We start from the raw sequence: 25,239 nt of genomic DNA, 5'->3' as shown, positions 1-25,239 counted from the left end.
TTAATTCGGACACTATTACATACAAAAAACTTGATTTTGATCCTACTGATAAATATGTAAAATCAACAAGAAAGGAATTAGAGTCAATGAAAAATAATTTTCAAATTACCCCACAGTTTTATAACAAATATTATCCTAGGGGTTGTTCGGCACCTAAGATCTATGGTCTATCTAAGATTCATAAGAATGGATCCCCCCTCCGTCCCAGTGTGTCAACTTTTTTGGCACCTGTTTCAAATTTAGGAAAATGGTTGTCAGTAGCTTTGCGTCCATTTCTAGAAACACAAAAATCATAATTAAAAAATTTGACTGATCTTACTAATAAATTGTGAAATTTCAAGCTGGAGAAAAGTTCAATTTTTTGCAGTTTTGATGTTGTGTCCATGAATTCAAATTATTATTTAAAAAAGTGCGAGGATATTTTAAAAAGTAAATTAGAAAAACACTTTGATTTAATAGAGGATGTGACGTTAGCCAGTTTGGATATTGATGTCATTATGAGAACTAATTATTCTGGTAAATGAATTTTCTTTTTATTTTGGTTTTCGAGGAGAGTTTTATAGACAAATTTTTGGGTTACCTATGGGGGCTTCTCTTTCTATTTTATTATCAAATCTATTCATAGATGTCATTGAAACCTCTGCTATAAACAGTTTTACAATCTCCCCTTGCTTCTAGGGTAGGTTCATGGATGATGTGATGTGCGTTTGGAAACATGGATTGGACTCCTTAGACCTTTTATGTAAGCATTTAAACAGTTTTGACAATAATATTAAATTTACAGTTGTATTTGAGGATAATAATAAACTACCTTTTCTTGATATTTCATTAATTAAAAGGGTTCCCCATTTACTTTTCTTAATTTACAGAAAACCAACGCCCAATGACATGTATTTAAATTTTCATTTTTGCTAGCCTATATTGGTGAAAAGGGGGGTCGTAATTTCACCAGTGGATAGAGACTATAGAATTTGTTCCCAGGAATTTCTGGATTCGTGAATTGTTATACTTGAGGGATATTTTTTTTTGTAATAGTTATCAAATGAAGTTCATTGATAAAATAATTGAAAATAGACGGGTTAAACATAATAGTAGGGTTATTGAGGTTTCTCAGTCTTTAGGTTTAGTTGTATCAAAAAGCTTCATTTCATTAACATATTTACCTGGTTTGGGTGAGACACTTTCATGGGTTTTACGTAAATTTGATATTGATACATGTTTCCAATCGCTGAGGCCAATGGGTAGTTTTTTTAGTTCTGGTAAGGATTTAAATCGGGGAAATTTAGTAAGTGGGGTGTATAAAATTCTGTGTTCTTGTGGGAAGTTCTATATTGGTAGGACTCACCAACAATTTGTTGAAAGGTTTATTGAACACTGAAATTCAATAGAAAAAACCCTACAGTTAAGCAATCCTCCAGAAACTTTCGTTTCAGCTTTAGCAGAGCATATTTGGCTTCAACCAGATCATTTTGTAAAATTTGATGAAGCCTTGGCTATTTCTAATGATAAGGGGTACACCCAATAGGCCAGGGAAGCCATAGAAATTAAAAAACATATGTTTGCTAACCTTTCCATAAATAGGGACACGGGTAATTTAAATATTGACTCAATTTATGATAACCTTCTAAAGAGTGAATCAACAGTCAATAAGGGAGTATAAATTTTAAATAATCACCTGGGGACTATTTTACCTGCTCGACCAAAACGATTAGCTTCAGTAATAGCTAACAAAAGGATTATTTCACAACTTAATAATTAAATTCATTTAAAGTTTTTTTTATTTTTTCTCAGTTGCTCTGGTGCCATCACTGAAGTAACTTAATATTAGCATCTTTTCCCTACGTGGATCAGTTTCCGCTAATTGTGCATTGTGGTTTTTTTGTTGTTTTTTTTGGTGGTGGTTTTGTTGGTTTTTAGTTTTATCTTGTTTTATTTTGTTTTTTTATCTTGTTCTTCATGTGTGTCTTTCGTGCTGAAGACGCCTTGTTGGCATACAGGCGAAATATCCGCGTTTTTTTGATTTTGTTGTTTTCTTTTCTCTCCACTGGCCACAGTCTTGTTTGTTTGTTTTTTTTTAGAGATTATTATCTTTGTTGGTTTTTTGTCATGGCTGGCCAGTTCGGCTTAAGATCTTTTATACTTTCATTTACACATACTCGCATACTGAATTACGGTACAAGAAGACTTCTTAGCAGGTGACTGATGCAGAAAATAATACAAATATGAAAATATTTGTTACCAATACTTGATATTTTCTAACCACTTATTTTTCAGATAAAATCTATAAAAAAAAAATAAAGAAATCACCTGACATTCTCACACGTAAAATTTGGATTTTGTTTTTATATAGGAAAAATAAAGTGTCTTGAATTAACCCTTATTGCAATCTGAACAGTTTAATTAGCAGAACTGGACCTACTCTTATTTATAGACAGAAAATACGCATCCTGCTCAAACTAAAATTATAATAGAATACACATGCGCACAACTTTAAGTGCAACTTGGAAACTAATTAATCCAACGATATAAGTATCACGTCTTCACGGTGTGTGTAATATACGAGTGATACCAAATCACCAAATCATATGTTCCATAGTAAATATAAGCCCTAATACCAAAAAACTATACACAGTACTTTCCCATTGAACTTCAAGTATTTGTTTGAACCAATTTGACCACGCTCAAAATCAAATAATTTGGATTAAACCTACTCTCCCCCCCCCCTCTTTTTTCTGTGTGTTGCTAAGTTTAATACATGTTTCATTGAATAAAGTCAGAATGAAAACATCTATATTGGACCGGATCTGTTTGTGCTCAGAGAAGCGTTTCAATCAAGATTGGATCTTTGGCAATCTGTCATCTTTCATCCGCAGAACGTGTCCAAACCATCTCAACCTTTCTCTCTTTATAGCCCTAGAAAACGGGACTAAACCGCATTTCCACACACCTTAGTGTTCAAGATACGGTCAGTCAGACGGGTACCCAAAACTATTCGTATCAGGATTCTCTCGAAAACAATCTAAAAATCCTCCTTCGTTTTTCGGACCACCCATGGTTAAGAATTCAGCCATTCTGTTCTCATTGAGTGAACATCGAAAGCGGATTATATTTATAACAGAAACTAAGGATTAAGAGTTGACTTGATTTAAACTACATTTCAACGCTTGACTAAACGTGTGCTTTGCTAATTGCATCTGTGTTACCTGTTTGTGGATATTTGCCAAGTGAAATACCAATTAATGTAATCAGAGGTGATTGCTGTTTCATTTCAAGGCGCTGGTTTATTTTGTTTATATTGTTTATATTGACCTCGTTTGAAAGCGGGCCTTTCGCTTTCAAATTACCTCGAGACCTAGCGCTTCGCCGTAAAGAACTTTTAGCGTGCGGGTATAGCCTACGCACTTCTGCTACCCCGTTAGTGAAAGTGGCTGAAACCAGAGTCATTTCGAAAGTGATTAACATTTGGCTTGAAACTAAGAAAAATTCCAAAGCGAAAAACTGGACGCGAGTAGAGAATTTGATCCGTTTAAGTTCTCTGTTAGTGCGTCTAACGCGATCATCCTTTCAATTGTGAATAAAAACTGATTTTTGTTGTTTAATTGCTTTATATTATCTCGTCTGGTTCCTTCCTTTGTTTTTAGTATCCTTTTGGTATATTTATTGTTATATTTATAATAATATGATTATGCTCCTGCGTGTGTGTGACTTGATCTTCAAATGAATCCATCGACGATGCCTTTTCCTTATTTTTGTTTGTTTCTTAGTTTTCCTTTATTTCTTTTTCCTTATCCTTCCTCACCTTTCTCACTTATCCTTATCTCTATTATTTTACTTTTTAATTTTTGTCCTTATTTTTTTTCCTCCCCACTATTCCTTAGATCATGTTCAATTGTTTTGGCTTTTCTTTTTTGTTTTTCATCTTCATGTGTATACAAGAAAGTGTTTAGTGTTACCTCTGTATAGATGCCGTAGCTCTGCTGTGATGTTGACAGCCTTTGGTCTGGTAGGTTTGGTCGCGGAGCGGATCTACCATCCACCGTAAGTAATTTTTTTTTACCGTAAATAATTTGATGACTTCTTTTTATGATGACCAGGGTGGTATCAACTCTTTGGGGGAACGTTTTGTTGAGTTACAAAATAATCCTTTAGATATTGAAAGCGTAATTAATAATTCAGTTGAAAGTAGAAATCAGATGAATAATAACCCCAGTTTGGCTAATAAAAGTAAGTATGCTTTGTAATTAAATTGTCTGGCCTCTTCCAAACTACATGATATTGTCTCTGTGTTTCACGTTAACATTCATGGACTTTGCTCATCTTTTGATGAGGAGAAACTGATAATAATTCGTAGAGATCCTGATATAATTTGATTGCGTGAAACTTTACTGGATTCAAATAAGGATATGGTTTTAGATATTCCAGGATATAGGATGGAGAGGCTGAACAGGAAACAGATGGCGACAGGTGGACTTGCCCTTAATATTGCTGATCGTCTTGCATACAATCTCCGAAGTGATTTGAGCAGAAATGAGGAAGGAATCTTTGAATTCTTTTTTATTGAGATTAAGTCATGGTGTAAAGATTTAGCTGTGGGTTTGGTTTACAGGTCCACTAGTGGATCTATTCCTTCTTTATGAAAGTTCTGGAAGAGGTTTTGGATTCAGTCTAAAAGCATCCCTGTGAACAAATCCTTATGGGCGATTTCAACCTCAACCTGCTGGATCAAAATTCTGCTTCAGCTATATATTTCTTGTGAAGAATATTCTCTTTAGGAACTCTACCTCCAGTTTGTATACCAACCAGAGTTACTAAGATGCTTGCCTCTCTTATTGATAATATTCTTTCTCGTCACAAGATGTCTTAGACAATTCGGTGCTGGTTAGTGATATTTCTGATCATTTTCCCGCCATTTCCCGATTTAAGAGTGCTGATCAAGCGCAGTGTATATCATCACCATCTAATCTCCCATTTTTCCGTTTTGGTTATACTGAGCTGAGTCTACTTAATTCCCGTCTGACTGATAAGCCATGGGATAGTTTGATTTCTGATTCGGGTTTTAACCACTCTTTTGATATCTTTTATGATTTAGTGAAAGAAAGTATCCTAGATTTTTGCAATCAGGGTCTAGCGCCCCATACTTCGAAAAGGATAGCACCGCTGAATCCATGGATGACTCCAGGTCTCCATAAAAGCTGGAAAAGGAAAAATTATTTGTGGAAGCTTTACAAGGCTTCATCATCTATAGCTCATCATCAACGGTTCAAGGCCTACTCCCCCTCTGCCTTCAGTTCCAACAACGCTGATAGTCGATGGTAATACCGTCCAAGGAGAAGAAGATGTTCAGCTAGAGCTTACCTCTTATTTTGCTAATATAGGAAAGACGAATACTTCCTCTGCAGCTTTTCGTTGTGATTTCAGAGCCTATCTTGGACCCTCATGTTTAAAGTCAATGGTCTTGAACTCTGTTTCTGAGTTTTAGGTAGCTCGTATCGTGAATACTCTTAAAGGGTCATCGCCTTCAAGGCCAGAAAGAATTCTTACAAGGGTTTTCCGTGCCATTCTGCTAGCTCTTCTTTAACCATTGGCTAAGTTTGTCAATCTGTCTTTCGAGATAGGAATTTTTCCTGAATCTCTCAAGCGAACTAAGGTTATAGTGCTGTATAAAGGCGGTTCTTTGAGTGATCCTGCTAATCATAGGCCAATTTCTCTCCTATCTGTTTTCAGCAAAATTTTTTAGAAGGCTACGCTATTCAGGCTTCTTGGTATTCTGGATGCAGAAGAATTTTTGCATGATTTCCAGTTTGGATTCCGAGTAAATCACTATACAGAGCATGCTTGCACAGCTCTCTTGAATTTCATTCATTCGGCAATAGATTCTGGTCATATACCGGCAGCTTTGTTTTTAGATGTTCATAAAGCTATTGATTCCTCGACTCATCGTATTCTTCTTCGGAAACTATCGCATATTGGTATAAGATCAAATGCTTTCTCATGGTTTGAATCATATCTTTCTGGTAGGCTTATTTCAATTGATCCGGAGCCCATCTGAAGTAGATTGTGGGGTACCTCAGGGATGTGTTTTTGGCCCGGTTTTATTTCTGATTTATGTTAATGATCTGATTTCGGCAGCTAAAAACACCAGGCCTCTGGCATGCTGCAAGCTGTGTCATCCTGATGTTCGTTCGTGTTCTAATACTACTTCGAATGAAGATTTTCTCGTTGCTTTTGCTGTTGACACCACTCTTTAGACTTTTGAGAAAATGGACTGTGATATCAAGCCTAATCTGGTAGCAATATTCGAAAGAATTATTCTTTATCTCGGTGCTAGGTACTTGGTCATGAATGGTGTTAGGGCCCACTTTCAAATTTTTTCTCGAACTGGTAAGCATTATCCTCGGCTTATACAGCTTCAGGTGGCACGGGGCTGCTTGTGTAGACCAGAGAATCGGGTGGCCTAGATTCTTGGTATCCTGTTTGACGAGAACTTTTCATTTACACACCATATAGCCATGATTAGGGTTAAGGTCTCACGAAGTTAGGGTATCATTCGAAAACTTGAACACACATTTCCTGGATCTATTCTGAAGCTTCTTTTTTTCTGCCTTGTACAGTTATATGTTTCATATTCCCCCATTGTATGGATGTCTACTTTTCCTTCTATACTGCAGTCACTTTCTGTCATGCATAATAAAACACGGCGTCTGGTGATGGACACCAACCGTTCCTCACCAACACTGCTCTTAGATCTACAGTCTATTTACATTCTTTCTTGTGCTTCTTTTTTCTTTCATCAGCTTCATGGCAATCTTCCAATATATCTTCGAAAAAAAACTCCTATGTTTATTTCTGACTCAGCTCCATGTTTAGCCTTCGTTCTTCATTTAATATCTGCATTCCTCCTACCCCTACTATGCTTTCGGATTTCAATCTTCCCATTACTTGTCAACAGGTCTGGAATTCCCTACCTTCTTAAGTACAGAGATGCCACTCGCTTGGGACTTTTAAAGGGATTCTTAAGGGCCATTTAGTTAAGAATCAAACAGAATAGCGTTTCATTTTTTATTTATTTATTTTTAAAAAATGTTTTTTTCCTTTTCTTCTCAGGAGTTGATGTCTCCTGAGTGTATAGGGCATGGGGTATGGTTGTCTTCTTTTCGGTTTGACTTCCAGACCTCAGGCATGTTCTATTTTTAATGTTATTTGTTATTTGACTATTGTTCTTTTATATATATATATATATATATATATATATATATATATATATATATATATATATATATATATATATATATATATATATATATATATATATATATATATATATATATATATATATATATATATATATATATATATATATATATATATATATATATATATATATATATATATATATATATATATATATATATATATATATATATATATATATATATATACAGGTCGTTGCGTATATATACTAATTCATTTATTATATTCATTTTTTATAGCCTTTGATGTGGTTCTTAGGACAAAGATTATCATACCATCCATATAGAAGGGGATAGAACACAACCCTGCTTAGCTCCTGATTTAATACGAAACCAGCTATTAACCTCATTTCCTACCTTAACCGCAGCAATGTTATTCTCGTACATAGCAGTAATCCCTTTCACCTATTATTTCTATTATCTATTAAATAAAAAAAGACAAGTTTTTTTTAAACTGAAAGTAAGGAGCGACATTAAAACTTAAAACGAACAGAAATTATTCCGTATATGAAAGGGGCTGCCCCCTCCTCAACGCCTCGCTCTTTACGCTAAAGATTTTTATTGTTTTAGAAAACTGAGTTGTGATAAAGAGTCAAACTTTAGCGTAAAGAGTGAGGCGTTGAGGAGGGGACAGCCCCTTTTATATACGGAATAATTTCTGTTCGTTTTAAGTTTTAATGTCGCTCCTTACTTTCAGTAAAAAAAAAAATTTATTTGATTTCTGAACGTTTTTGAATTAATGCAGGTTTTGATTTTGGCTCACCATACATGAATAATTAAAATGAAATTTGCATATCAATTTTTTTTTTTGGGGGGGGGGGCTAAATGACTTTCTCGAAAGTTCTTTAATTTTATTTACGATGTTTTTATTAGTAATAAATATACGTAACTTACGAATTAATTTACGTAACGAACTTCTATATTCGTATATTTTTAATACGTATATTAGGGGATTCGCCCCCAAGTCAATACCTCGCTCTTTACGCTTAAGTTAGAATTTTTTTCCAATTCTTTAAGAATGACCCCTTAATCACAAGGGCTGTTAATTATAATAAATAGCACTTATGAAAGTACTGAGAAAAACTTTAGCGTAAAGAGCGAGGTATTGACTAGGGGGCGAACCCAATCATATACGTAAAAGTTTCTGTTCGTTTTAAGTTTTGATGTCGAAAAGTTTTCAATTGAAATTATGTGCATTCTGAGATAAGTTACGTACATGTGATATTCCAGGATTTGAAGCAAGGGTTATTAAACCTGTTCCACCTGTTTTGAGATAGTTCTTGGTGATAAACTGTAATTAAGGAGCGACTCGGCCAATAGTAACCAAAACTCTGAAAAAGGAATTTTGACAACAATTAATACATCAAAAGAATTGGCTTTTTATGTTGATTCCAAATATATAAGATTTGCTAAGTTTAACATTTCTCATCAAAAGCTACAAGCCTGAGAAAATCTGCCTGATTTTCAAAAAAGAGAGGAAACTCCCCAAAAATGTCAAGCGATGATCTTACTGAAAATCACACCATCAGATTCAGCATATCAGAGAACCCTACTGTAGAGGTTTCAAGCTCCTATCTACCAAAATGTGGAACTTTGTACTTTGTGTACAATTTTTACTTGCTGGGTTGTGTGTTGTTACAGATCTAGCGCAACGATAGCCATACAGAATGGATTGTTATACCGTTTAATGATAAAATTTAAATATGTCAGCAAAAAGTGTTTTTTTTTGTGCTTCCCTCTTTTTATGTTTGTTTACTTTATTACTTATCTATAACAAGTATCATATTTTTTGTGTTTATTTTCTTTATTTTTTTCCTGTTCTCTTTTTTCATTTTATTATTATCAGCTGACGGAGAAGGGGTGCTAATTTTGTGCCAGTTTCAGTCAATGTGTCATATTTGTTTCTATCATATTCTGTCACAACTGAAAAAGAACCTCTTAATATAAAAAGTATTTTCAGAGGTTTTCAGCTCAAGATGAAAATTGGTTGGATAAATGTTTTACACCTAAGAATAAATATGTTTTTTTATTATCTTCCATCTTCAAATAATCAAATGCAACGACTATCATTTTGGGACTGTAAAGAATTAAATAGTAGCCATATTTTTTGCATGATTTTTGAAGGAGTAGTCAACAGATATATGAGGAATTTGTAAAACATTTCTTGACGAAAATAATCCATTTCACCAGTATTAAAATTACTGTTTTCTCATACTAGTCGAAAATCAGAAAGAGAAGGGGGGGGGCAATTGGTAGATCTACATGAGATATTTTTTTATGTTACAAACGTAAGGATTTAATGATTTGGGATGTTGAGATGATATTTGAAAGTTGTGTAATAGACGTGAGTGACGGAAGGAATATGATTTTGCTAATTGTAGTACATCGGCCGCCTTTGTCTACTGTTTAAGATTTTTAAGAAAATATGATTCATTGTTGGGTGTCCTAAATCAACAACGTCATCCTTTTTTCGTTATGGGGGATTTTAACATTGATTTAATGAAATGTATTTCGACATCAAACAAGGGGTTAAAATTTTTGAATATGTAGTTTTTATATGAATTACTGCCCACTGGTTTAGTATAAGCAAGAATTTGTCATAATAATGCTACTATTATTGATAAATATTTACTGGTAAAACTTGCTTAGGTACCTACATCATTTTGAATGATATGTCTGACCATTACGCTGCTGCCGCCATGGAAAATGTGGGGTAGCAAAGTAGCAATGCTACTTAGCAGTTTTCAAATTTATTGGCAGATGAAAATACCAGTGCTTCCACAATGCCCAAATTTCTGGGGATATTCCCAAAAATCTCTGTCTTCTCAACTAAAAAATCGGTTCCCCAAAATTCCCGTTCCGTTCAAGGTTTCCCCCGCTAGCGATTTATCACTAGTGACTATCCACCCCTAATGACTATCACTTTCACCTAAATTGACACAATGTTTTCACTACTTTCCAAAGTTTTTGTCTCAAATACTTACTACACATCAAAAACCAGACGAATATGATTGAAAGGTATCTGTTAATTAAACACCTAATAGATACCTCAGTACAAAGATGCCTTAGTACAAATCTACTCGCAACTAAACGGCCACCACTATTTGCTATTATTGCCGACAAGATGACACCTAATAGGCGAACGGTTCGGATTTCTTTCCTTACTGGACGACTTGATTTTTTCTTTGTCGAATTGCAAGTCGTTAGTGGGCATACAGGATTAGACATCGCACGCGCTCTGCTTGAAGCTTTGAAGCATCACTCCCTGACGGTAGAAAATATCAAGCAACAGCTTGGAGGTGGTGCGATGGATGGACAATATTTCACGCTTCATGTGCCTACTCATCTTGACGCTTATTGGTCTCCGTGATTCTCCCTGGTATAAATTTAACTGGGATCCAGCCCATCGCGTTGAATTGGCTGAAGGAGATTCACTAAAGTCGTCACAGTGCATCTCAGGTCTTTGTGACCTCATATCCACCGGTAACAAAAAGATGGGTTATGAAAAAAGTTTCGAAGCAATGATAACCCTTACCAAGACACAAGGTTTTAGTTTAAAGAAGACATCCTTCTTTTCCTCTACTAGGTTTGCTACATACTTAGCACAAGTTTCCCGAATTTTCAGGGAAACTACCCCCAGATGTTTTTCTTACTCCGTGACAATCAAGATGACTGTTTGAATAATATCTCGCAAGCCGATTTCGTACTTAGTTTAGAAGGGATTATTGATATTTACGAAACTGTATTTAGCCTTTCTCTTTCACTCCAAAAGATGGAGCTTTTACCATGGGAAGTTACGAATATGGTGAATAAAAAAATTGATGACCTTGCCAAAATGAAGTTGCAACTGTCAGCAGATGATTTAGTTGATTCTCAACTACTTCTTTACTTCTCGAAAGCGGCGTCTTCCTCGACAGATCTTTTATACCATGGTGTTTCCGTAGTTTTACGCCAGAAACCCCTGATGTCACGAAGGACACGTTCGGTAATTGATAACAATGTGGTTTCTGAGCTGGGAGATTCTGCAGGAATGGCTAGAGAGGTGGTAGCTGCAAGTTCTCGGAAACTTTAAAACTTCTTAGATAAACTATTGAATAATCTCAATTCGCACTTTTTCATTGCCACAAATAAGTACAACCCACTTGAAGAATAGGCGTGAAGAATATATTTGAAACCAGCTCGGTTGAACTGACGATCGAAAAACCAGATCAACTTGGACACTTGCTTGATCCTGCAAATTCAGAGGGTTTTCAAAATTTTCCACGAAGTCCAGTTCTCGAACACTACAAAACATGGTTAGAGCATGTTGCTAGCGCGCATGAAGATCCTAAGCATTCCTCTCTTAGTGTACTGCAAAAACTTTACTGATTTTTTTAGCAGCCAACACTGTTTGATGGTATTCCCGAATTTCTTCACCTCTTATTGTGCTGTATGTGCAAGACATCATGCGAATCTCTTGTCGAGAATTGTGGACACAAGTGCTCGTGGCCGTAGTCTTAGTTCCGTCCCACTTCATGGTGAGTTAGTTACCCAGTGGCAGGGTCCCTTACTAATGAAACATGTAAGTCATTCATTGAAGCGGCCTAGGACGTTCACTTCGGTTCACGGAAGAAGTGGCATTTATTTCGCGCAACCGATCGTGCTGATAAACTGAAACTTCATCGCATTAGTGAAGTAGTACACCGGACTGGCTCTGAAAAGCCCCGTGTTCCACTTGCTTTATGAATACCATTATGTCCTTTATTCTCATTAAAACCATATGCAATCCTGATCTTTAATGTTCCAAGACAAAGATATTGGTAATCCTAGAGATTGGTATCAAATTCAATTAGTACATTATAATGACTTTAGCACGCATTTAGAGAAGTAACGTACTATCCCGCTTTGTGAGTGAGCTCTTACACTGCTGCTTTTTAAAACTTGTTCAGACTAAAAACTCATTGGCTTTCAACGTCGCTATGTGAAAATTCTCTTTTAAGCCGTCGTTATCCTTGGTTTTTGTGGTCAGTTTTTTACTTACTTGACTTCTCTTCAAATGAAAGGGAATGTTTGTCCAAGTCTGGGAGAAATAGCCAGATTCTCGCAAAACTATTTATTCGTCAGAGAGAAAGAATGTTAAAAGAGCTGGTAGCTATCAATGTGTACATTAAGTTAAAGCAGGTAATAGGAAAGCTGGAATTTGGAAGATTAGTATCTTAAACCAGCCACACTACAATGTAGCAGTACTTCTCTGGTTCTTTTGAGATTATGTTAGGGGAAAATTAATATCACAGCTTCATAATGCATGTGACTGTCAGGCTGCCAATCAATATTATTCTCCCAGAAATCAAATGGTGGTTTTTATAGTTATAGTGATTAATGAGTATCAAGCATGCAGTTGGCTAAGCATAATTTTCATAATACCAATAGCATAAGAGTGTACAACTCTATCCACAAAGTAACAGCAATAAGTAATATACAATATACTTCAGACTTTGAATACTATATTCCACTAGCAGTACTAGAGTAAATGTGACATATTATTTTTGATAAAATGGTACATCTAAAATTATGGAGTATGATATGTATGACGAGTATATGACTCACCACTGAATTAGTTTACGGTGTTAATGGTAATTCAGAAAACTATTGATATTTCTAACTGCAAGCTATACTAACCTACATTTGTTACTGTTCTGCAAATTTTACATATAACAATATTTTTTGCTCAAAGCAAAGCTGTCAAAACACAAGTTGTGCTACTAAAAAGTCAGCAGCTTTTGGAATTCTGTCGAAACTTTTTCCATACCAGCGCTGTTGTTTCCAATTTCTCTAGAACAGAAATAAAACAGGAAAAGAGATCAAGTAAAAGCTATAAAAGAAGTTAAAAATAGGGGATACAGACTGGAATGATATCCTAAGTGTTGAAGACCTGAATCAGTCAACTGTTTTATTTTGTGACAAAAAATTTGATCAAGTATGTCCTTGGAAGTTTGTTGAAAAGCATAAAGGAAAAAAAAAATAGATTGTATAGTCTAAAGATGAAGGACCCAAATGAAGGTAATAATTTTAGTAAATTAAATCCCAAATGAAGAAAATTTTTAAACATTATAAAGACCAATTAAACCTTGTTCTCAGAGAAGCAGAGGTAAACTACTTTTGTAAATTCAGTTTCACACATGTGATTCAGCCCAGAAAATATGGAAAATAATAAACAAAAATACAAATAAAGTTAAAATAAGAAATATCACATTACATATTATAAGTCATGAAAGAGTAAGATATTTAATGAAAGAAGGATGGAGGAAGCATTTGTGATCATTTTGCTGAAGCATTTGGCTATTGATAGCTATTTGGCAGCAACAATTTTTTCCCCATTAAAAGCGCTTTTTTGGTCACGTAATTGTTTTAATAAACTGGAAAATATAGGAGTTTGCCGAATTCCTCTGATTTAACACGACAATATTTATCTGGTGATGAATCATTTTTCTTTTTGAAAATATAGGAGTTCTTCAAAGATCTGTATTTAGGCTGACAGTTTGTATTTTATTTATATAAATGATCTTCGAAATTCCTTGCCTTTTTGTAATGAATTACCAATATTATTTGCAGAAGATACGTCAGTTATTCTAAGGGCGGAAACGCACAGGGTTTACGATTGTCTCTGGAAACGGTTACTCTAAATTTAAGTTCTTTATTTTGCGCTAAAAGATTAATGCCTAACTGGTTTAGATAACGGTTTACGATTTTGAGTTAAGTCCTCTTTTCTTGTCTTTATACAAAATAAAAGTTTAACAATACTTTATTTTGTAGTGCCCATTCTTTTGATTAGAAAGTTGTCTTATCTAAAATTAAACGGTTTCTTACTGCAGCGTTTTTATGTTTTTCTAATACTCTTCTTTTCTCAAGTGATCTTTCCAACAAGCTCCGTGACTGCTCGTGTTTCAACGTTTCAGTTTCCAATCTACGACTCAAATCTTGCTTTTCTCTGAGCAACCGAGAACTTTCACTTCTTATCTTGGATGCATCTAATTCCAAGTATTTGCAGCTCTGAATAAATCGCAGGAACTCTAAAAGAAATGGGAATTGGGTTACAAACGAGGACAAAAATGCTACCATTCTTACAGCTAAGACTTGTCATTGGAGAAACACAATAAATTAAAACAGGTACATGTTCTAGGTCTGCAGTTCTAGGTCCCAGTTCAAAATAGAAGGAATTCAGATATTCCTAAGCATCACTGAGTAAATTTTTTACATTATTGTCCCTTTCCAGCAGGTATGAAAAACGTTCCAAAGAGCAGCCAGTAGCAGAACTCGACAAGATTCCAAAAGCTACGGACGAATTCGGGAATAGTGGAAGCAATAGCATTTTCTGACAAAATCTGCCAACAAATGTCACTAGGCCATGAAAACTGACATGTTGCATGGCTACTATATTACCCCACTTTTTGCAATGCCGGCTTTCCAGCATCAGTTTGTTGGATGTCTATTACTATGACCTTGATAAAAAGGAAATCAATACTGTTCTGAATTGGGATAAGGCTACAACCACTTCAAGAAAAAGAATATTAAAAAAAGGGGCTTCTCTTCTGTAAATGTTTACGTTTTGTTTTTGTTCCTTAATTAAATAGAAGAGATGGTATGCAAACTTTCTGCTTTTCTTGCTTAGTGTCAGACAGCTCATGGTAATGAACAGTAAGTAAGGAGCAACTTGACCCAATAGTAACCGAAATTCTAAACGGAATTTTGATAACAACAGACATATAAAAAAAAATGACTTATTATGCTGATTCCAAATAAGTAAAATTCATTATGTTTATTATTACCCATCAAAAGCTGCAAGCCTGAGAAAATTCGCGTTATTATGAAAAAGGAGGAAACAACCCACAGAAATTATGGAATCTTAATGAGAATCGCACCATCAGATTCAGCATATCAGAGAACTCTACTGTAGAGATTTCAAGCTCCCATCTAAAAGAATGTGGAACTTAAGTACTTTTTGCCAGAAGAAAGATCATGGATGCGTATTTGTTTGTTTTATTTTTTTTGCCAGGAGGATCATATCAAACAAATGGTCCAACAAGATCGGATTATAGCTCATTCGAATGGAAATTAAGTTGTAGTGCCCTTTTTGAGAAGGTAGTAACTAGCCTCCCTCTCACGCCCCTTTTCCCCAATCGAAATTTTAAGATAGTCATTTTGTTCAGCATAGTAGGAAGATCAAATAACCATGCCTCTGAGGATGACATGATCCCCCACAGCCCCTGAGGAAAGGGTTGTATTTACGAAATTTATTCATTGTTTACATATAGTATTTGTTATTAGAAGTAAACAGACATTTTTCTGGGAGGGGAACTTTCTGTGGCGAAGGGAGGATTTCCACGCGGATAATTTTTTGCGGGGAGGAAAGCTTCCAGGAATAAACTTTGAAAGGAAAATTTTACACATGGATATTTGCCAGGATTCCTATTCGAATTATTTTGAATTTTTCTTACTTTGTCAACACAATTTTACATGTAGAGATGTTCTGGGGGAATTATCCAGCGGAAATTTTCAAAGTGTTTCAAATTATTTGAGGGACATTTTTCTTTGGGGAGGGGGTCTGTTTGAGAAATTCTCCACGGGAGAAATTCTCATTGGGGGAATTTTCAGTAGGAAAAGCTCTTCATGGGTAAATTTTCTCTATTAGAAACCTTCCTTTGTAGGGGGGGGGATTTTCCACAGAGGGCGACTTCAGGCACCATTTGAAAAAAAAATTAGAAATTAGAAAAAAAGAATTAGAAAATTAGAAAAAATGAAGAACAAGTCTTTTTTTTCAACTGAAAGCAGGCTAAGAAGAATTTTCCAGATGAAATTGTCTGCAGGAAATTTTCTGAGAGAAATTGTCAGCGGGGAAGGAATTCTCTGGGCGGAGGGGGATTCTACTCGGGAAGAACTTTTTATGGAGGAACGTTCATGGAAGGGGGAATTTTCCATGGAGGAAGGAGGCGGATTTCCAAGCATTTATTTGAGAAATGATAAGAAATTTGATAAACAAAGTCTTTTTGACTGAAAGTAACGAACGAAATTAAGACTTAATACAAACAGGAATTATTCTGTACATGAGGGAGGGTCCTCCTCAATACCTTGCTTTTTACGCTCAAGTTGGACTTTTTGCCCAATTCTTCAACGGCGATTTCTGAAATACTGCAGCATATAGTTAGAACACGAAATTGAAAAAAAAAAGTGTGAAGAGCAAGGTATTAAGGAGGGGGCAGCTGGAGGGAAATTCTCAGGGGAAATTTCACACAGGGCCAATTTGCCAGACTTCCTGAAAGAAATTATTTTTATTTGTCATGCTTTTTCCTTGGCAACTCAATTTTACATGTGCAGATCTTCTGAGGGAACTGTTTGGGAAATATTCAACGGAGTTAAAATTGTCTGGGGGATTTTTCTGTGAGGATTGGAATTTCTGTAAGAAAAATTCTCCATGGGAAACATTTCCACAGGAGAAATTCTCCATGGGAGAAATGTCCACAGGAGCAACTTTCCACAGAGGGGGATATTTTCTGCATGATTTGAAAAATAATCAGAAATTAAATAAAAATCAAGTATTTTTTAAAATGAAAGTACGCTAAGAATAATTTTCCAAGTGGAATTGTCTGCAGAAAGTTTCCCGGGGGAAACTTTCAGCAAGGATGGAATTGTCCAGGGGGATTTACCGTGGGAGGAACTTTCCATGGCGGAGTTTTTTTGTGGGGTAATTTTTCACAGAGAAGGGAGGCAGATTCGCTGCATTATTTGAAAAATTATAAGAAATGAAATAAAAAAAAAAGCTTTTTCAACTGAAAGTAAGGGGAAACATTAAAACGTAAAACAAACAGAAATGTTTTTGTAGATGAGTGGAGCTGCCCCCTCATCAATATCTCACTCTTTACTCTAAAGTTTGACTTTTTGTCCTAATTCTTTCTGAACAATTCCTGAAGCACAGGGGATGTTTAATTAGAATTAATTAAACAACCTTTTTCCACAAAACAAGGTTTTCGAAGAAAAGTAAAGAGCTTCACTAAGCCAAGAATGAGCAAAAATAAATTTATATAATCGTCCAAGCTTCAAATTACCACAAATCACTATCAATAGATAAATGAAATTCAAAACGAAAGGCTCTGAAAGGCTCACCTGAATATCCTTTGTCTTCTTGGGAAGTAAAGTTTAGACATGTATAGCCTACCTTTCTCAATAACATACGCCATGTGTACACAATGAACTAATATCCTAACTTACAGCCCTTGTCCTAAGGACTGTGGGGAGGTTGACATTTCCAATACTGAACCTTTCAACAATGCTGAATAAAATGGCTCTATTGAAATTTCCATCGGATATGTTTTGGGGAATGATCAGCTTGGGGAGGGGGGGGGGCTGACATCCCTCCTTTTACTTTTGACTCTTTATTAATTACGTTTATAATGTTTTAAGTTTTTTAACTTTAATAAATAAAAAAAATATTTAAACTTTAAGGAATAAATATCAGTATATGTATACTAAACTGACAATCCAAAGCAATTATATTTTCAGTAAATTGTGAATTATGTTCTGATCTTGAGAAGGTATGGGGGTTGTCAAAGACATAATTTCCAGAGCTTTAAACTACGCTGAACAAAATGGCAGTCTCAAAATTTTGATTTGTTGTGTTTTGGGAACTGAAGGGCAAGGAGGGGGGGGGGCTTGTTTCCCTCCAATCACTTTTGACCAATAAAAAGGGCAAAAGCCCTTTAAATTTCCAATCGAATGAGCCTTTTTTGAAGTTTCAACAATGACAAATGACCATCTCAAAATTTGTATCAGATGCATTTCGGGAAAATACGAGGTTTGGGGGGGGGGGTACCACCCTTCTATCACTTTCAATCTTAAAAAGGACACTTAGAGCTTCTGATTACCAATCCAATGAACCCCCTCCGAATTTTATACAATCACCCTTTCTATATAAACCTTATATGCCCCAAGTGCATAACTTACTACCCTTGCCCTAAGGGCTCTAGGGGGGGCGGGTTGTCATCCTCAAAGATAGAATTTCTGGACTTTTCAATTATGTTGGACAAAATGGCTATCTCAAAATTTTGATTTGATGATTTTGGGGAAATAGTGGGAGGGGGTTAGTTGCCCTCCAGTCATGCCCCTTGTGTTTCAGTGAGTCATTCTTTGAAAATTGGGACAAAATTCAAACTTTAGCGCAAAGAGGACAGAGTTGAGAAGGGGGTATCCCGCTTCATATACGTAATAATTTCTGTTCATTTCAAGTTTTAATATTGCTCCTTACTTTCAGCTGAAAAAACTTGTTTTTTATTTAATTTCTAATCGTTTTTAAAAAAAATGCTAGGAAATCTGGCCCCACCTTCACGGAGAAACCTCCTCCCCACAGAAATATCCTCTAGACAATTCATCCTGGTGAAAATTTACTCTGGACAATTACTCTTAACCACTCTGTGCATAAAATAGAGACGGAAAAGAGAAAGCAAGACATATAAAAGGAAATTTGTATAAGAATTCTGGCAACTTCCCGCAGTGTGTAATTTTCCCTGACAGGTTCAATCACTGGAAAATTCTCTCCCCATGGAAAATTCCCCATAGTAAAACCCTCAGCAGAAAATTTGTTCCCTCTCCCCACCCGAAAATGTATGCATGCATCCCAATAACAAATACTATGCGTAAACAATGGGCAAAATTTTATAATTTAAAGACCTTTCCCCTGGGGCTGTGGGAGAGGGGTCATGTTATACCCAAAGGCATAGTTACTGGGCCTTTCAACTATGTTGAACAAAATGGCTATCTCACAATCTTGGTCGAATGATTTTGGGTAAAAAAGGGGCAGGGGCGGATCCCGGGGGGCGAGGGGGGCTCCCCCCCCCCCCTTGCGTAGTGTAAAGTAGTGAAATTTACTTAATTAACTCAAGTTTGCGTTAATTAAACTTGCTCCTAATGCAAGTTTATTGGATCAACCTATTTTGTGCCCCCTCTAAAAATATTTTTTTTCAGATCAACATATTTTGCACCACCCCCCCCCCCCAAAAAAAGGGGCAGTGGAGGGGTCCTAGCTGCCCTCCAATTTTTTTGGTCTATTAAAAAGGGCACTCAAACTTTTAATTTCCGTCCGAATGAACCCTCTTCCAATATTCTAGGACCACTTGGTCAGTACAATTCCCCCTGAGAAAAAAAAAACATGTCCATGATCTTTCTTCTGGTAAAAAATACAAAATTCCACATTTATGCAGATAGGAGCTTGAAACCCATACAGTAGTGTTCTCTGATATGCCAAATCTGAACATTGTGTTTCCCTTAAGATCACTTGATTTTTAAGGGGTGTTTCTCCCTTTTTTTAATACAACAGCAGTGCTATTTGTGGGACATTTATCTCTGCATCAGCAGGCTGTATAAAATGTCTGCTGAGAATAGAATAAAGTGAAGTAAAACAAAATATGCATATTTTTCTCATAATTTAGAAATTTTCTGTGCACATATAAGCATGCACTCTAGAATAACCAATTCTCTCTTCTTATTGTTCTCTTTCTCTATACAGAGAATAATCCATTCTCTTTTTCTATTGTCATCAGTTTTATCAAGCTGCACTACAAGACTGATCTTTGCTTATGAAGGGAATTACAGACATAAAAACAATATTCAGTATAACTCCCTCCAGTAGTGTATACCCCTCACACCCTGATTTACTCAAGAAATAACTTTTGTGCAATTTTTATAGATTTTTTTAAACAAAGATACAGAGGGGAAGGTAATTTTCAAACTCTAAGATTCAATTTTCCCTTCCAATGAGCATCCCTGGCAATTTTCAATTGCTTTAAGGTTTCTGCTGCAATAATGCCAAGAATTGTTCAAATTTTCTGGATATTCTTTGTAGAACAATGACCAACAGATCAGTTAATAATTCTAGCTTTATATGGGGGGGGGGGGAGAATATCTCACAATATAATGGTACACAATCTATGGTAATACTTTGATTTATTCTGTATCTTTACTTAGACAGTGTACTATTTTCCTTGTTTTTCTAGTTTTTCACTCACATTTTTCAATATTTATGTCTATTCTCCAAGTCTTGAAAATTGTTTATAAAACAAACACCCAAGAACCATCTAGCAGTAAAATTCTACTTTTGGCTATCTTGGAAAGGGGTTAGGTATGTCCTGGGAAGGTATTTTGAAGTACCTACCTCCACTCCTTCTCCCTCTAGAGGGTTCTGAAATTTGCCTACTTGACAGGTCTATACCTATTGAAATTTTGACAAAACAATATTTAACCGTAATTTTAAGTTGATTAGTTTCTTTTTCTCAAGCTTTATTTCTGAAAATATAATTCCTCTTATTTGAGTAAAATTTTAAGGCATATCAGTGTTTTTTTTTTTCAAAACTTAGGAAATGTATTTACATATCTTTAAAACCTTATAAATTGGGATTGAGCCATGTTGTTAAACTGAAAACAATTTTGTTGCACTTTACTGAAGTAGAAGATCTATTTTGCAAGGTTTCACTTTTATAACACACAGATTTTTAAAGGTCATCAAGGTCAGGACCCTCTAAAGGGAGAAGGAGTGGAGGTAGGTACTTCAAAATACCTACCCAGGACATACTTTAGCCTGTAGACACATCCCTGAAAAGTTTGTTTTCCTAACCTAACCCCTTTCCAAGATAGCCAAAGTAGAATTTTATCCCACCTAGCTAATCTAACCAAACTTTATCAACATTTGCCTATTTATATCTTTTTGGTACATGGTAGTGATGGTAACTTTCATGTACAGACTAGGCTTATGTGAAAACAGATAAATGTAGTCAAATATGATTTTTTTCACAATTTTGTTAAAAAAAATTATACAACAGTGAAAGAAGTGATAATAAAGGTTCTCCACCTGGAAAATATGTTAATTAGGATTGTTTTACATATCATGAAGCAAGAACTGTTTTCTTAACATGTCTCCTTATGTATGGTAGCCTACTAGAATGGTCATAGGCTACATTTATACCACAACATTCACCTTTACCCACCCAAAAGCTTCTTTATGCTATATTACTGTCATCTGCAGCAGCTCATAACTTACAGGAGCAGTGCCTCTTACTAGGATATCATATCCTGTTATGGCACTCTCTAATCTTGGCTCAACATAGTACACCTAGTGCACAAAGTCATATCAATTTTGTATGTTATGTATTATGAATAAACACTTCTTTCTGTAGATGCTTGTCAATACAGTTTTTGAAGCTGTTTAGAGTTGGTGCCAACACTACTTCTTTGGGTAACAAGTTCCAGTCTTTAACTGCTAACTGACCATAAAGAAGATCTTTAGGCTTGGCAGCTTCATTTGTTTCAGGTGCTCTTCATATGACATTTCTTTCAGTCCAGGGAGCTGTTTGGTGGCATGTCTCTGCACCTTTTTGATTTTGAGAGCATCACCAACGTATGACGGGCCCTAGACTATGTTTCCATACTCAATGGTTGGTTGCACAAGGGCTTTGTGGAGTCTGGTGAAGGTTTTAGTGTCTAAATTCCTGATAGACTGCCTGATTAGACCAACCAGCCTGCTTGCCTTATTTCTAATGAGATCTGTGTGTTGGTGGAATTTTAGTCCTGAGTCTATAAAGATCTCCAAGTCTCTTTCACAATCAGTGTGTGATATGACTGAAACAGTTTCTGTTCTTGCTAATGTGGGTAAATTTTTACCAAATCAAATTATTGAGTTTCAAATAAAGTGAATATACCATTCGATGCCTTTTTTTTTAAGCTGATTACAATAACAATCATTTCTATCGGAAATGAATTTTAGCCCCCCCCCCCTATATATGCCAGTTCAGGATATATATTTGCACCTATGGAGGTTAGGTTTGGTTTGGGGGGGGGGGCTGAAATTCATTTACGATAGAAATGATTATTATATTAGTAATCAGCATAAAAAAAAGGCATCAAATGGTGTACTCACTTTATTCCTAACTCAATAATAGGCCCGTTTTTTAGCACTAAGATCTTACATCTTTCTGCAAAGATTATCGTTTTTAAACTCATCTTTCTTCTAAGATCTTACAGCTCACTGATGTTAGCAAAAAGTGTGAAGACCGCCACTGTTTTGCCATGTAGAACAATGATGAGAGAACTTTGATGATCTACTCATCATATTCTTTGACTTCTGATCAAATAAAAATTATGAAATGTGTTTGCACAAACATGACCAAAGGTATAAGATGTTTGGTCAAAGGATTCACTTTTAAGCGTTTTCTGACAAAAGGTGTAAGATCTTAGCGCATTGATGAGGGAAATAAAAGGCCTATTGTGCTTTGGTAAAAATTTACCCTAATGTGAGGGTGTCATCAATGTTTTTTTGGCTTGGGTCCAATCCATAGCCTAATGTTTGCACTTTTCAGCATTGACATGGTTCAGACAGGTCGGTTCGTTTCAAATTATAGGCTCTGTCTTATTGTTATAGGATTTCCCAGGCCCAAATATAGGATTCAGAAGTCCTCGGGATCAGATCTGTGGTAGATGGCGTGGGATGCCTGGTCACATAAATTCGTCATTTCCCGAGTTTTTGCATTCATTTTTTTTTTTTTTTTCAAATACAAACTGTACAAATGGTAAAAAAATCAGATACACATACTGTGCCAACAATTGACTGATACAGGTAAAATATTTGGAATCACTCTTGCTGCTTCTTGGGCATCAATTTCGATATGAGGTCAGTTTTTCTCTTTGCAAGAGACTGCTCCATTCTTGCAGATTCCACCATCTGCTCTCTTTCACTTGTTCTGAACTTCACAGCTCCTTCGAGCAAAGAAACAGCTAGGGCAATATCTATGGAACTCTTGGACTTGGCAGCCTTCATCATTCTGTTGGTCACTTACTGAAGTAGAGTATCTGCTACGGTTCTCTTTTCTTACTCTGATGCTCTTAAGTTTTTTCCTTTTGCTTTCCAGGTCTTCTATTTCTTTCTTTTTGTTGTGGACCTCCTGCAACTCTGCTTTCTGTCCTCTTTGAAAACTGCTTTCTCCTTCTTGGATAGCTCTTCTTTTTTCTTTTCATGCAGATACTGTTGATACCAAGACCATGCAGAGCATGCAAGATTCAACAGCTCTTTTATAATAACAAACTGTTCTGTTTTCCTACATAAAGCCTCAATGTGTCATATACCATGAGTCTTGCATCCAGAATGCATTCAGACATCAAGGCCTGGTCTTCACCAAGAATCCTACCAGAACGTGAGAACCCATGCTCAACATCTGTGCTGCCGTGCAACAACGTCAGCACCGCTTTGATAAGCTTGGTAAGTTCTGGGTACTTGCTGTCCCTGCGCTCATTCACCAGTCCAAAATAATGGCTCCAAAAATGATCAATCCAAGTAATGTCCTCATGGGGTCCCATTTCTGTTTGCAAAAGCAGCCACTCAGCCTGGGCAACATCTGAGCTTACTCCAATTGCAATCTCGTGTGCCACAACTGCTATGTCTGCAATGCTTCTTGAATCCTTCATGTTGATTGGACTCAAACAGCATAAAGCCTCTAGAAAACCCTCCTTTTCCAGAGGATATTTGTTCAAAATATGACAAATACCCGCAACAAAATGTCTTCACACATTGACATAGAAAATAGCCTTGTCTTTCAGTGTTGCTTTCTCATCAAAAGTTTGTTCCACATTTTCTGAAACTATAGGCTGTTCTGCAAATTTTTCAGCAAGGTTCAATATTTCTGGTGAGAAATTTTCAGTCTTGGTCAGGAAATCTGGAGTAAAGACCTGTCCGCAAAGCATCACAACTAGTCTTTTGATCTCTGAGTGCAGAACATGAATGAGAGGGTCTTCTTTCTGGAACAGTTGGGTGAAACTCATGAACAGTTCTGCTGTTCTTGAGTTTGTGAAACTCATGAACAGTTCAATGGCTGACATAATCTTCCTATACAGGTCATCACTTGTTGCGTGGCCCATAAAACCTGTGCATAAATGTCTGCTCCGGATTTCATTTCTGCATGAGGACCAATATTGAACACGTATCCAAAACTCTTTCATACCAGCGTTGTTGGTTGTCTTGTCATATTCTAGTACAAAATATGACTGAATGTCCTTCACAAGCATTTGCTTCAGTAAGGATGCAGCACATCAGTGATCAGATATGTGAGTTTCTTTGCACATAGGGACATTCTGTTGGGGATCTTACCGGGGAACATAGCATGGAAGGTTGTGAGAATATGGTCTGAAGAGTTAGCAGAGATGGTGCTCTGAACTGTCTGAAGTGCCCATATTAACTCAGCTTTATAAGCGGCATCACGCTCACAAAACATGTTTGTACCAACTAATGGTTTATCCTTGGTTGTTTCATCAACTCGAGATTGTCCGGTCAGGTGAAGCTGTAGTGGATGTAGTTGAGCAGTAACTGCGGCTTTGTGTTCTGCAGATCACACACATTGGTTTAGCTGAGCAGCCCCAGCTGTGCAACCAAGATTTTTCAAGCAGAGTTTGCAAAAGAACAAGCACTGGTTGTTCCCAGTCTTACACCATTTGCCAATCTTTCTACCACTGCAATCCATCTTAGCAAGCCATGAACTATTGAACTTGGTAGGCCCCATACTTAATTACCATGTATCCCCTGCAAAGTAGCATCCCACAATTAAAAGGCCATAAAAAGAAAAAAATGTGGATATATCCAAAACTGGGCAATATTTGCATCAGCCTTTTATAGTGTTCAGCCAGGAAATGCATAAGTCGCAAGAACTCACAGTCTCATTAAGCAGAGACTGTTAGCCTATATACTGATCTTTGCTCATTTTGAACAGGCCCAACATTAACAAAGAACTAAACATAGGCTACTAAGTCAAGACAACAACATAGACCAGGCAGAAGCAGCTTACTAATCCCAACACAAAGCATCAGTTAAGTTCAAACAGCTCAACAGTTGTAATTAATTGTTGATCTACACCAAAAAACAGCACAGTCTACAAGCAGAGTCAAAAGCAAAGAAAAGCACATCTTGGCTTACTTAACAAGCAGTGAA

At 36.1% G+C, this 25,239-nt stretch overlaps 1 protein-coding gene across 1 annotated transcript in view; it reads right to left on the bottom strand.

The window, feature by feature from the left end:
* The window catches only part of LOC148946719 (rac GTPase-activating protein 1-like), an 87,433-nt gene that overhangs the window by 57,348 nt on the left and 4,846 nt on the right, over positions 1-25,239 (bottom strand). Inside the window, exon 2 of the mRNA XM_089096403.1 lies at positions 14,097-14,299. Coding sequence (XP_088952529.1) covers positions 14,097-14,299 — 203 coding nt within the window. The remainder of the gene's footprint in view (positions 1-14,096; positions 14,300-25,239) is intronic.

This window comes from Artemia sp. Qi Xiang Cuo, chromosome 11 (genome assembly GCF_049724085.1).
Source record: "Artemia sp. Qi Xiang Cuo chromosome 11, ASM4972408v1, whole genome shotgun sequence".
Lineage (NCBI taxonomy): Eukaryota > Metazoa > Arthropoda > Branchiopoda > Anostraca > Artemiidae > Artemia > Artemia sp. Qi Xiang Cuo.
Note: the sequence above shows the minus strand (reverse complement) of the source record. Positions and strands in the feature narration are given on the sequence as shown.